General features: G+C 38.0%; 1 protein-coding gene across 1 annotated transcript in view; it reads right to left on the reverse strand.

Annotated features, from left to right (window-relative positions):
* The window catches only part of COL25A1 (collagen type XXV alpha 1 chain), a 427,499-nt gene that overhangs the window by 40,140 nt on the left and 374,886 nt on the right, over window positions 1-12,473 (reverse strand). The window contains exons 22-27 of the mRNA XM_075127572.1: window positions 10,369-10,413; window positions 8,929-9,006; window positions 6,593-6,616; window positions 5,130-5,174; window positions 2,482-2,526; window positions 2,110-2,190 (exon numbers count right to left, since the gene is read on the reverse strand). Coding sequence (XP_074983673.1) covers window positions 2,110-2,190; window positions 2,482-2,526; window positions 5,130-5,174; window positions 6,593-6,616; window positions 8,929-9,006; window positions 10,369-10,413 — 318 coding nt within the window. The remainder of the gene's footprint in view (window positions 1-2,109; window positions 2,191-2,481; window positions 2,527-5,129; window positions 5,175-6,592; window positions 6,617-8,928; window positions 9,007-10,368; window positions 10,414-12,473) is intronic.

The raw sequence follows: 12,473 nt of genomic DNA on the forward strand, positions 1-12,473 counted from the left end.
AATATACTGATTTCATTATACATTGTGGAGGGGTGTGTGTGTGTGTGTGTATACACACTCATTATTCATGATTAATGAATTATCAAAAAAATTAATCATGATTAATTGCAGTTTTAATTGCACAGTTAAACAATAGAAAACCAATTGAAATTTATGAAATATTTTGGATGTTTTTCTACATTTTCATATATATTGTAGTCAGCGTTGTAACTGAAATCAAAGTGTGTATTATTTTTTATTATAAATATTTGCACTGTAAAAATGATAAAAGAAATAGTATTTTTCAATTCACCTCATACAAGTACTTAGTGCAATCTCTTTGTCTTGAAAGCAAAACTTACAAATGTAGATTTTTTTGTTACATAACTGCACTCAAAAACAAAACAATGGAAAACTTCAGAGCCTACAAGTCCACTCAGTCCTATTTCTTGTTCAGCCAATAGCTAAGACAAGCAAGTTTGTTTACATTTACAGGAGATAATGCTGCCCTCTTCTTATTTACAATGTCACCAGAAAGTGAGAACAGGTGTTCGCATGGCACTTTTGTAGCTGGCATTGCAAGATATTTACATGCCAGATATGCTAAACAGTCGTGTGGCCCTTCCTGCTTTGGTCACCATTCCAGAGGACATGCTTCCATGCTGATGACACTCATTAAAAAAATGCGTTAATTAAATTTGACACTGAACTCCTTGGGGGAGAATTGTATGTCCCCTGCTCTGTTTTACCTGCATTCTGCATATATTTCATCTTATAGCAGTCTCGGATGATGACCCAGCACATGTTCATTTTAAGAACACTTTCACGGTAGATTTCACAAAATGCAAAGAAGGTACCAATGTGAGATTTCTAACTGGACCAAGGCTTAAGAATCTGAAGTGCCTTCCAAAATCTGATCAGGACAGGGTGTGGAACATGCTTTCAGAAGTCTTAAAAAAGCAACACTCCGATGTGGAAACTATAGAACCCGAACCACCAAAAAAGAAAATCAACCTTCTGCTGGTGGCACCTGACCTAGATGATGAAAATGAACATGTGTCAGACAGTACTGCTTTGGATTGTTATCGAGCAGAACCTGTCATCAGTATGGATGCATGTCCCCTGGAATGGTGGTTGAAGCATTAAACAAGAAGCGGGCAGCGTTGTCTCCTGAAAATGTAAACAAACTTGTTTGTCTTAGCGATTGGCTGAATAAGAAGTAGGACTGAGTGGACTGCAGACTCTAAAATTTTACACTGTTTTATTTTTGAATGCAGGTTTTTTGTACCTCATTCTATATTTGTAAGTGCAACTTTCATGATAAAGAGATTGCACTGCAGTACTTGTATTAAGTGAATTGAAAAATACTATTTCTTTTGTTTTTTTACAGTGCGAATACTTGTAATCAAAAATAAATATAAATATAAATATAAAAATAAATATAAATACTTTTTATTCTATGTTGTAATTGAAATCAATATATTTGAAAATGTAGAAAACATCCAAAAATATTTAAATAAATGGTATTCTTTTACTGTTTAAGTACGATTAATTACGCGATTAATCCCGATTAATTTTTTTAATTGCTTGACAGCCCTAGTATCTGTATGTATATATATACATATATATACACACACACTCACATACACCCCCCCCCAAACAAATATACATAGCATATATTATATAGATTTAAAATCCTTCTATAAACACAAAAATAGACTTTCTCTCCTTCAAGAATATGAGTCAGCCACTGAGATTCCCGGTATCAAGCTATTTCTTGTGTAATCAAGCAGCTCATTTCTCCTGAATGTTACCACATTTATTTTTGTCAAAGCACTGCTGTGATTGATGACTCTTACAATGGACAAATAAATTTGTTCAGCATACCAGTTAATCTACATCTTTCCACATTTTATTTGCCCATAAATAGAATGAAAAGTTCTGGCAAACAACTTTTGGTCTATTATTCATGCCTCCTCCTAGTCTAGAAATGGAACTACTAACACTTTCATTTTATGTTTTCTGCTACTTCTGAAATGTACAAACACTTAAGAATTACCAAATGTGGAAGATATCATTAAAAAACCCAAATTAGCTTTCAGCTAAATTAAATTGATTTTGCGAACTTACTGGTAAGCCTGGAAGTCCAATTCCTCCCTTTTCTCCTGGCATGCCAGACTCACCCACGTCCCCCTTTGAGCCTTTAGGACCCTGAAAAATCATATCTTTGTCATGAAAATGACTTATACAATGCTCACATATCAATAAAATCCTGGATTTGTTTAAGGATAAACCAGTAAAACATAGAGTGACTTTTTGCCTCTGATAGGTATGAATTTATTATTGCATCACTGCATAGTCACTGCATGTGTCACATATGGCCATGTCATGTGACTATGAATTCTAAAGCCCACCCCTTCCAGAATGTACAGTAACATTATTTCTAAAAAAAGCCATAATTGTTCATAGGGTCTGGCCCTAGGTGATGTACTCATGATGTACCTGCTCCCCTTCAGCTCCTGGAGTTCCTTGGGATCCTGGTTCACCCTGTAAGACATAAGGTGGAATTGCGTTATCTTCCCTTATTACTCCAATTATTGGAGAGATTATGCTGTGCTAAGTAAATTATGTTGGTCAGTAATACCCCAAACCCCACACCTTAGCAGTGCACGACAGCACAATGAATGACGTAGCTGCATATTACACTGCAGAGAATAGGAGAGAGACATGTCAACTTGTTGTGGAAGTTTATCTGCTACAGTATCTACATACACAGAATACTTACAATGGGCCCTGCCCAACTAGATTGTGTAAGGCACAGAAAGGGGTATAAATTGACTGCACACTGGCTAACTTACACAGGAGAAAAATTCCACCATCCTCCCAAAAAACACCCACTCTGCACCATTAAAGTCAAATGGGAGTTTGTCATTCACACCAATGAACATAAGATTAAGCTCATGAGCAATGGTTTAGGATGCTCAACAATGTTGCAGCCTGGGTGAATAAATATGGACGACTCAGACCCTTTATGATTTCTTGCCTGGCTAATCTGATTGTGTCAGTCAACCAGGGAAGAGCCTCCCTACCCCAGTAGAATGTGGGAAGATGCCCTGATTCCTGAATGTCATTCCCAAGAGAGGAGATGACATATAGGGGAGTTGGGGTCGGATCTTTGGTTCCAACCTCTTTAAGGCTGAATTCTGGTTTACCTTGGCTATTTCTGAGGGGGAAAGTATCCTCTTTGACAAGGAAGCCACGTTCTGCAACTGTAGCCCCAGAGTTTCAGAAACCCACCCCTGACTGGGAGCTGCAGAGACTCTGTAGGCTACACAGATCCTACTGAAATGTCTTTCTATGCCCTCACATATACTGTCCCTCACCAGTTTGTGAAAACCAGAAAGACAGTATTTTCTCACAAATGCTTGCATTGACTCACTTACATCTATACTGGCATTTGGTGAAAAACCTTTAAATGCAAGAACAATTTTTGATAAACCAAAAATAATGCATTTTCCCATGATATCATGGGATGGGATGCATCATAAATTTAAAACAAATGGCATTGTTTCCAGTGTGGGCTGCACAAGAGAGTATTTGCTCTTCACGAGAGCTCATAATCACTGAGAGAGTTTGCTGCTACCCAAACAGGATATTCTGGAGGATACATTATATGATAAGCTCTTAAGAACTACAATAATTATCTCTTATTTAATCCTATCTGGATAGGTTAGCTATCCTGCACCAGCTTAGGGAGGATCCACTGTTCACTCAACATATTCTGCTTTAAAAAAAAACAACCCCTTTGTAAGTGTAAGCAATTCATGATTTAGATTGTATAAACAGAGCCCCATTTGGAAAATGCATAGCATACAGCTCCTATATGCTGCACTTTAATGTGTGCATCATCATACAGAAAATATAGAGACTATTCAAATTTAACCAAATTTTGTTTTGCAATTAATAAATGTTAGCTAATAAGACATCTTCTATATGAAAAATACATGTAGACAGAGAAACAGACAGCTAGACTCTGTTCTATTTTGTGTGGGTTTACTGGAGTGGAAAAGGGAACTTCCTCCACTCTTGCATATCCCTGCAAATACAAGGCAGAATATGGTCTTAGTTGTCTTGAATGCCATATATGGTGTTGGCCTGATAATGCTCCACACCACCAAAGAGATGGGATCAATTGGCTTGGGATTGCAGCCAGTCTCCTGGCACCCTGTGCACATATTGATCTTGGTGGCAAGTCAGGGGAATAGAATATGCTGTTCCTTTTTGGAGCAGCAGTATAGCGTGCTGCAGGAATCAGTGTTTTTCCTCTTTCTGGTGCATATATATGATACAAAAGCTGCATTAATCTGTCCCCATATTTTGGCAAGCACTTCCATATACAGCCCCCAGTGCAGATTATTTCTGCCAGCCAAGAGTGTGAACAATCTGGATGTTGCTGTGTGCATGGGAGCCATTGTCTGGTGAAGTAGCTACTTCTAAAAGTATGTGGATCACCCTCCCTGACCACTAGGCCATACCTTGGGACCCTCCTCCACAGCAGAAGGCCTACAGAGCAACCTCAATGCAGAGTTGGGAGGGAACACCAGCAGTGCACCACATTGGCTGAGCATGGGTGATTTTCTATTGGGCATCAATGCACAACACCCAACCAAAAGTGTACATATATTGAAATAAACATTTTATACTAATTAAGATGCATATCATGATATTAGTCCCATCATGTAATATTTTCAAGTGTATATGCTCGTCTATGCAGTATATTTTACTGGCAATTTTGAAAAATTGGAAAAAATCATTTTGGGTTAAATAAAACATTTTGTTTCATTTTTGAGCATTTTTTTCATTAAAAAAAATTAAAGAAAATTTTGAGAGGAAAAGTAATTTGAATACAAAAGTTGAAACATTTCATTTAGAAAATCTCAAAATGAAACATTTCAATTTTTATAGAATTTTGTTTAGCTTCTTTTCTGACCAAAACAATTCGGTAAAATCAACATGAATTTGCAAAATGTTACAGTGTCATCCAATCTACATTTTTCACCGGAAAAAAGTTTTAGTCAAAAAATTTCACCCAGCTCTGCTAGTGAATTCCTGGACTTTTATAAGAGGATGTGTTAACTAAGAAAGATCACCTTTGGTCCTTGTGCTCCTTGAGGTCCGGGTGGCCCTGGTGGACCCTAGACACAGAAACAGAAACAGAAAAATCTGTTAGCTTTGAACCATCTAAGCTCTTGCAGAACATATCAGATACACATAAGTGTGAACATCACCATTGTTAAAAACACAACCAGTCTTTTTAAGAAAACTTTATTAACACGGGAAGAACCAACACCAGCTACAAACAGGTTGTTAATTTATGACAACTCTCAACAGACAATATGGAGTCACAAAAACCTGTGTTAAAATAACATTTCATGGTTATGGTTTTGAACTTATGAAGGGGCTGCTGCTCCTATTGATGGAAATGGCAAAGCTTCCATTGATTTCAGTGGGAACAAGACTGAATCCCAAAGTACGAAAAATGTAAAGCTGGCATCAGAGCCTACTGAAATCAATGGACAAACTCCTGTGTTCAGTGCTTTGTGGGATGAGGTCATGAGTCATTAACTCATCCCCTTTTGGCTAGCAACTGTAGCAGAAACAGCCTATATGATTGCTTACTGTTCTGAAAAGCTGCACAATGGGGGGATGCATTAAAAACACACAAATTCCATCACTATTATAACAACATTTACAAAGATGGCAAAACAGGCCTAATGAAAATGTTAGAGATAAACAATTAAACAAAAAAGGGAATAAATTAATTTGATCAAATCTGCAGCTCCTTTGGAGCCTAATTCTGCAAAATTCTAAGTGTGTCCTATGACACACTGGGTCCCCTAAGTTTCTAGTGAAGTCAAAAACTCTGGCCCAATGTGTATAAACCTCCAGTGGGAGTCAGTGAGAGTGCAAGGCATAGAAAATACTCCGCACTCTGCAGGATGTGAGCTGTAGGTACTGGAAAATTTCAGTATTTCATATGACAAGTTCTTTTAACAGTGTCTGACAAGAAAGAGAAGGAGAAATCATCACACTAAATCCCTCTCCTGTATTCCTGCTTATAAACTGAAATAGGCTACTTTTTAGGGGGAGGGGGGAAGGTGAACTTCTGTGTAAAGTTTTCACCCAATATGATTTAAAATAACTGAACTGTCTGCCCTGAAAAATAAGGCTGACAACAGAAAGTTAACTGGTGCCCAATCCTATACTTCTTGCACACTCAGAACGCCCATTTAAATTAATGAGAGATTTGAGAACAGAGCAAATGAAGGATCTGGTGCACAGAGACAGCAATACTAAGAACCTTACATGTCTAATCTGTCTTGCACTTCTATCAATGGAGTTTTGTCATTATTCGATAGGAAAAGAATCTGGCCCTAGTTTTCAACAATATGTTCATTGTAAGGAAAAATTTAGTGAACAGACACATACATGATGATGAACAGGGTCAAAATCAGATGAATGAAGATACATCCTAAATCAGCTGAATTATGAACATGCAACTACACAGAATAAAATAGCTACAAAGCACAATAAGTCATGCAGTAAGAATTACCGTGACAGTTAGGGTGGTAATCCTCTGTTGGCAAAATATATTAACAAAAGACAATGTTATCAGATGTGAATACTGAAATAAAATATTTCACTTGTTTAATAATGAACTTCACAGAATCTGTGCTGTGTCTGGGAGATCTGTATCTTACATTGGAGTTTTATATAAGTGAAGACTACAGGCTCTGGCTATAAAATTTTCAGGTCCAAATAAGATGTACCATAACAACAGTAGAATTTGATGGGGGAAAACTTTTGGCTCCTATACATAGCTATATATTAATCTTCCACACCTCTCCTGTTCTAAGAGCTGTTATTTTGCCCAATATTTTGAGGTCTCTGCTGGTTCTGTGTCATTAACAAATACAATTCCCAGAGCTGTGATGCAGGTAGTAATAACGGTACACAAACCAAGTTGCTGATCCACAATATCAGCCATCTTAACTTCAGCTCCATTTAAAACATTTGGAGGAGGGGCAGATCAATATTTTCATAATGGAAAAAGGGAAAATAGTTAGATTGGTAATTTTTTGTGTTTCAAAGATAGAATAAAACAAAAAGTAGTGAAAATTCTCAAAAGGCAATACAAAATTACTTGGTTGTATTGTTTAAACATAGTCAGGGCTGAATTGTGTTTAATTTACTCATACAGGTTTTTTCATTGACAGCAATGTGACCACCTGCACAAATAAAGTAGGCAGTATTTAGTCATGAAAATGCTTTTACTATGTGTCAGCAAAGATGTTTATACATCTAATGTGTCTATCTAAATGTAAGATTTAGTCTTATTCAGTTTAATAGGCATATAATCATACACTATTTTATAGAGAATAGCACAATAAAGAACATTTTTTTATAAAACTAGAATCATATCAACACAAGCTAACTTTGGAACCAAAATCTCTAGCAGATGGCATTTTATATGGTGGTGCATTTGCATTCACCCTATATATGGAAGTATTTAAAGAATTTTAAAATGGAAGAAAAATTCAATTCTGCTAATTTACAGGACAAATAACTAAATTAATTATACCAAATGCAGTAATTTACAGTTTTCACATTCATTTCTAGCTATATATTTAATTTAATTTTCAGTGTTCATTTCTAACTATATATTTAAAATTTTAATACATAAAGCACCTGATCCTGCAGTTCCTCCAAAGGTAAAATTTCCACTTCAGCTATTCGCTTTTGTCTCTGTGAGGACTAGGAGCAGACCCAAAGAGAGACTCACTTATGTATTTTGTGTCTGGTCCTCTAAGTCAAAGATACATAAACTCTGCAGGGTTCTTGCTTGAACTGTGGTGATAATTTCTATACCATCGTTTTCTGTGTTGATGGACTAAGATGTCTCATTCTCCAGTGACACATGAAATGCAATGGGAGGCACAAACTTGAACAACTGTAAATTGGTCTGAGTCCTCCAGGCTTCTTTATGATGTCTTCCCAAATTGTATAAAAATTCATTCAGACAGAGGGACTGGATCCTGTGAACTCTGTCAACTTCTACTTACATTCTGAGAGGTACTGAGAACCCACTGAATACTGAAAATTCCTACAAACTCCTATTTAAGTTAAAAGTCCCAGAACCTCCAAGAATTTGGCACAATGAAAATTGCGGGTGAGTGCTTCCATCTCATAGGACTGAACTGGTAGTTAGCAAGACCACCAAATACCATTCTCATAGCTTGCAAGTCACCCTGATACACTTGGCTTTCATGTGAACATTCACTCACCCTTTATGTAAAACACTTATTTTTCTAGGGCTGAGTAAATAAGGCGGCCAATGCTTAAGTCTATTTAATATATTTACTGCTAAGGATCCTAATTCAAGATGCTGATTGAATCCACAGCTTGCTAATGGAGTCAAGTGAGTTGGTTTCCAAACCTCAAAGTTTCTGCTCTTTACATTTTGTGGAAAGAGTAAGAGGAGGAGGAGAAGAAAAAGACAAAGACAAAGAGAGACGGTCAATATTATTCTACTTGAACTGAAAAGCAGACACTTCTGTGGGATCTGTGTAAGTGGTTTATTAGATGAATTCAGCACTAAAAGCTGTGGAGCCAGCAGTGAATCAGTTCTGTCCTCATCAGATGATGTCAATACAGTCCAAGGAATATATAGAGCTAATTCCCTCACCATTGCATCAAGGAAACTCTTTGTCTAACACCAGCAAGAAAATCTAGCTTCCAAGCACAAGAGATTCCTAATTAATATTTCCAGCAAATCTTTAAGATACTATGGTGGAGTAATTTCATGTCCTGTGCAAAACAAAAGTATAATTATGCCAAAGAGTTGTTCTTTCAGTATTTAATTATTTGAGCTTCTTTATGCTCACATACCTGCAGAGCTTCATGGATATTGCCATTGTAGTCAATTATCTCTGTTGCACCTTGATCTCCCTTTTGTCCAGGCGGGCCCTGTAACATATCACCCAAACACTACATTATTTGAATCAAGCACACAAACTCTTAGTGACTGATTGTTCTATCCTCGTCTCTCTTAGTCTGTCTGAGACTGTTTCATTCTATAATCAGCATTTGTTTGAAAGATCTCCCTGCGCTGAAAAGTTCAGGGTTGCTAAGATCCAGGTTTTGGTTGGCCCACGATAGAGATTAGAACCAGAAGCAAAGTTTAGATCTGAATCTTGTGTTTCCATTTGGGCCCCATAACTCATTAGTTTCTTTCTCATATTTTTATATTTTAATTAAAGAGGTTTTCAGAAGCGTGAAACTCATTCTATGAAAAGAAATATTGACCCAAGCCTCTTTCACATTGCAGCTGAGTCTGTGCTAGCAACAATGCTATTTAAACACAATTATCGTAAGCATGTTTTCTGTACGGTTTCCATGACGTACTGTAGAGAAGGGTTGTTTTCTGACACTTGCACTATTTATTCATTCACATTTGTTCCCTGAACTTTTTTTGTAGATCTTGGTACAGTACATTTTATCATTTTATAGCATTTTCAATGAATCACAGACTGCAAAAGTTAGTCTAAAACCAAAGGTTGTTTTAAGAGGAACAAACATTTTAAAAAACATAAATATGAATGAGTAAATCATAACACAGTGAATTGTGCTCCAAACAGTAACACCGCTATATAAAACTATTTAGATAAAACACTGAAAGAAGGTGCTGTGTCAGGCCTACTCTCTTGGATCATTCAAGTAAAAACCACACCCCACCTATGAAATTTTGCAAATCTCAAACATCATCGTCCAATCCAGAATCCCGCTATCCTCTCAGGCAGCTTCCCAATCAACTCTCTCCCTTCCTTAGAGAAAGTCTGGGGGAGAGGGGATCTTCCAGAAAGGTGGGATCCAGACAATTTAGGATTTTATAAGATAGATCCATACCAACACTTTAAACTTCACCTGGAAATCAAGTGATTGCCACAGCAGAGCAAATATTTGCCAAACAGCACTGAAGGATGACTAATCTTCTATGCAGTGCTGTTGTAGCTGTGTCGATTCCAGGATCCTAGAGTGACAAGGTGGGTGAGCTCACACAGAGCTCAAAAACTTGCCTCTCTCACCAACAGAAGTTGGTCCACTAAAAGATATTACTAATCTTCTAGGCATCTAGAGTATGATTTATAACATAGATTTCCCTGTTGACACTGAACTCCTGTTAGAAACCCTCTTCATGCCACAACTATGTTACCAACAATCATGTTTAACCATAGCTGGTGCTAACTCACTTTCACCTGTAGTTGTTGATGTGGCCTACATGTAACAATTGAGATTTCCATTGGACAGGTTAAAATGAAGTACACTTACCCTAGGACCTATTGCTCCTGAATCACCTTTGTCTCCAGGATGACCCTATGGAAAAGTAATATTCGTAAGCAAAAAAATATAAACAATCTGTCCAATAGTTTTTATTGTTGGTAGTTTAAATATTTTTATTACTGTCCAAGTTGAGCATATACTTTATTTTAAAAAACAAAACAAAAAAACTTGACATGGGTTATAAACAAATAGAATATGGGTTTTAGTTACATAGGGTAACTCCACTGAAGTCAATGGAACGTAAGGATTGAGACTGTTGCAACTGAGAACAGAGTTTGGCTCTTTGTATGTAGCATTTACTATATAATACATTACCGGGGTTGCTTTGGAAATAACAAAGGATCAAATAAAAGGCAGACTGCAAATTCAGTCATTTAAACAACTTCCCCATTCTTGATAGCATAGATACCCCACTATCAGAAGCTTTACAAGAAAGCTCAAGGGGTAAGTCATTCAGGGTATGTCTACACAGCAATTAAACACTTGTGGCTGGTCTGTGTTGCTGACTCAGGCTCACAGGGCTTGAGCTGCAGGGCTGTAAAATTATGGTGTAGATGTTTGGGACCCTCTCCCCTCACGGAGTCCCAGAGTCCAAATTTCGACACTGCAATTTTACAGCCCCACAGCCCAAGCCCTGTGAGCCTGAGTAAGCTGACCTGGACCAGCCACGTGTGTTTAACTGCTGTGTAGACATAACCCTCAGCAATTGCCACACAACTTCTTCAAAAGGGATTTTTCAAACCACACATGCATTTCTTTGTGTGCTCATTATTCCCATTGGGGTTGCAGAACTTCTTTCCTCAGCCACTGCCTCTCTGACCACCACATCATCGTTGTCAACATGTAATGATTTCTTTGCCCTAGTATCCCAGATGGAATAAAGATCTTTATCATCTCACTCTCATCTTTTTCCTCCTGGCTGTCACTAATAAGCTCAGAAGGGTGGAGAAAACTTTATCCATAAGGGCAAACTCTGTGAGTGAACCTTGTCTTCAGAATCTGAAATCTAGTGCTTGGGACTTATTTCACATTCACAGTCACGTCCACAACAAACTTTCTTGTTTGTCAGTCGTGTCAGTAAATTCAATTAAATACTGCTACTCTTACTCCTGTTTGGATCTATACTTGCTTTTGTGATTCTGGTATGGACAAGGATTATTAATTCACTGATGATACGAGAAAAAAAGAGAGGTGCATAGTGGGAGGAGATACTAACATTTCTGCCATCTGGCTCTATATCCCATGTCATCTTCTCTGCAACAGGAGAGGGCTGGTGGACATGTGGCTAGGGCACTGGCGTATTGCTTAAAAATCTGAGTTCATTTCCCTGTTCTTCCACACAGTTCCTGTGTAAGTCTGGGCAGTCACGTAGCCCCTCTGGGCCAGATTTCCAAAGGTATTTAGTTGCCTAAAAATGCAGACGGGTCCCTCGATAGATTTTCAAAAGTGCTCAGGTGACTAAGTCCCATTGGGAATTAGGTGACTAATCTGCTCAGGCACTTTTGAAAATCCCATTGTGCACCTTTCTGCATCTTTAGGTGCCTCAATACCTTTGAAAACTGGTCAGCTGTGCCTCGGTGGCCTTTCTCTGAAAGGGGAATAAAAATAATACTTCTCTACTTCATTGCGATGTTGTGTGGGTACCCACCAGAATATCAGGGAGGTGATCAGATACTACAATGATGGAGGTCTCAGAAGTAGTGCTTATCATCTCTCTCTCTCTCTCTTTTGACAAGCAAACACCTTTATCAACCTCCCGCCCCTCCCAAGGGCTCCCTTTTGTGAAAGTCAATGCTGACAACCTATGGGTGAAAAGTGCTACTAAGATCATCCTGCACACACTGAATTTAGTGGTGAAAATTCCATTGACTTGGTGTAGGATCAGGCACTAAGGCCAGGTCTACACTACAAAGTAAAGTTGACCTAACTTACGTCAGCATACAGCTGCCACAGTAATTACATTCCCTGCGCGTGTCTACACTTTGCTTCTTGTGTCGGCGGTGCACGTCCTCAACAGGAGTGCCTGTTTTGATTGTGGGATGGCTCCTGAAAGCCAGTAACAGCCAACGGAAGCAATGTGTTCTACACTCACG

This window comes from Caretta caretta, chromosome 4 (assembly GCF_965140235.1).
Source record: "Caretta caretta isolate rCarCar2 chromosome 4, rCarCar1.hap1, whole genome shotgun sequence".
In the NCBI taxonomy this organism is placed as follows: domain Eukaryota; kingdom Metazoa; phylum Chordata; order Testudines; family Cheloniidae; genus Caretta; species Caretta caretta.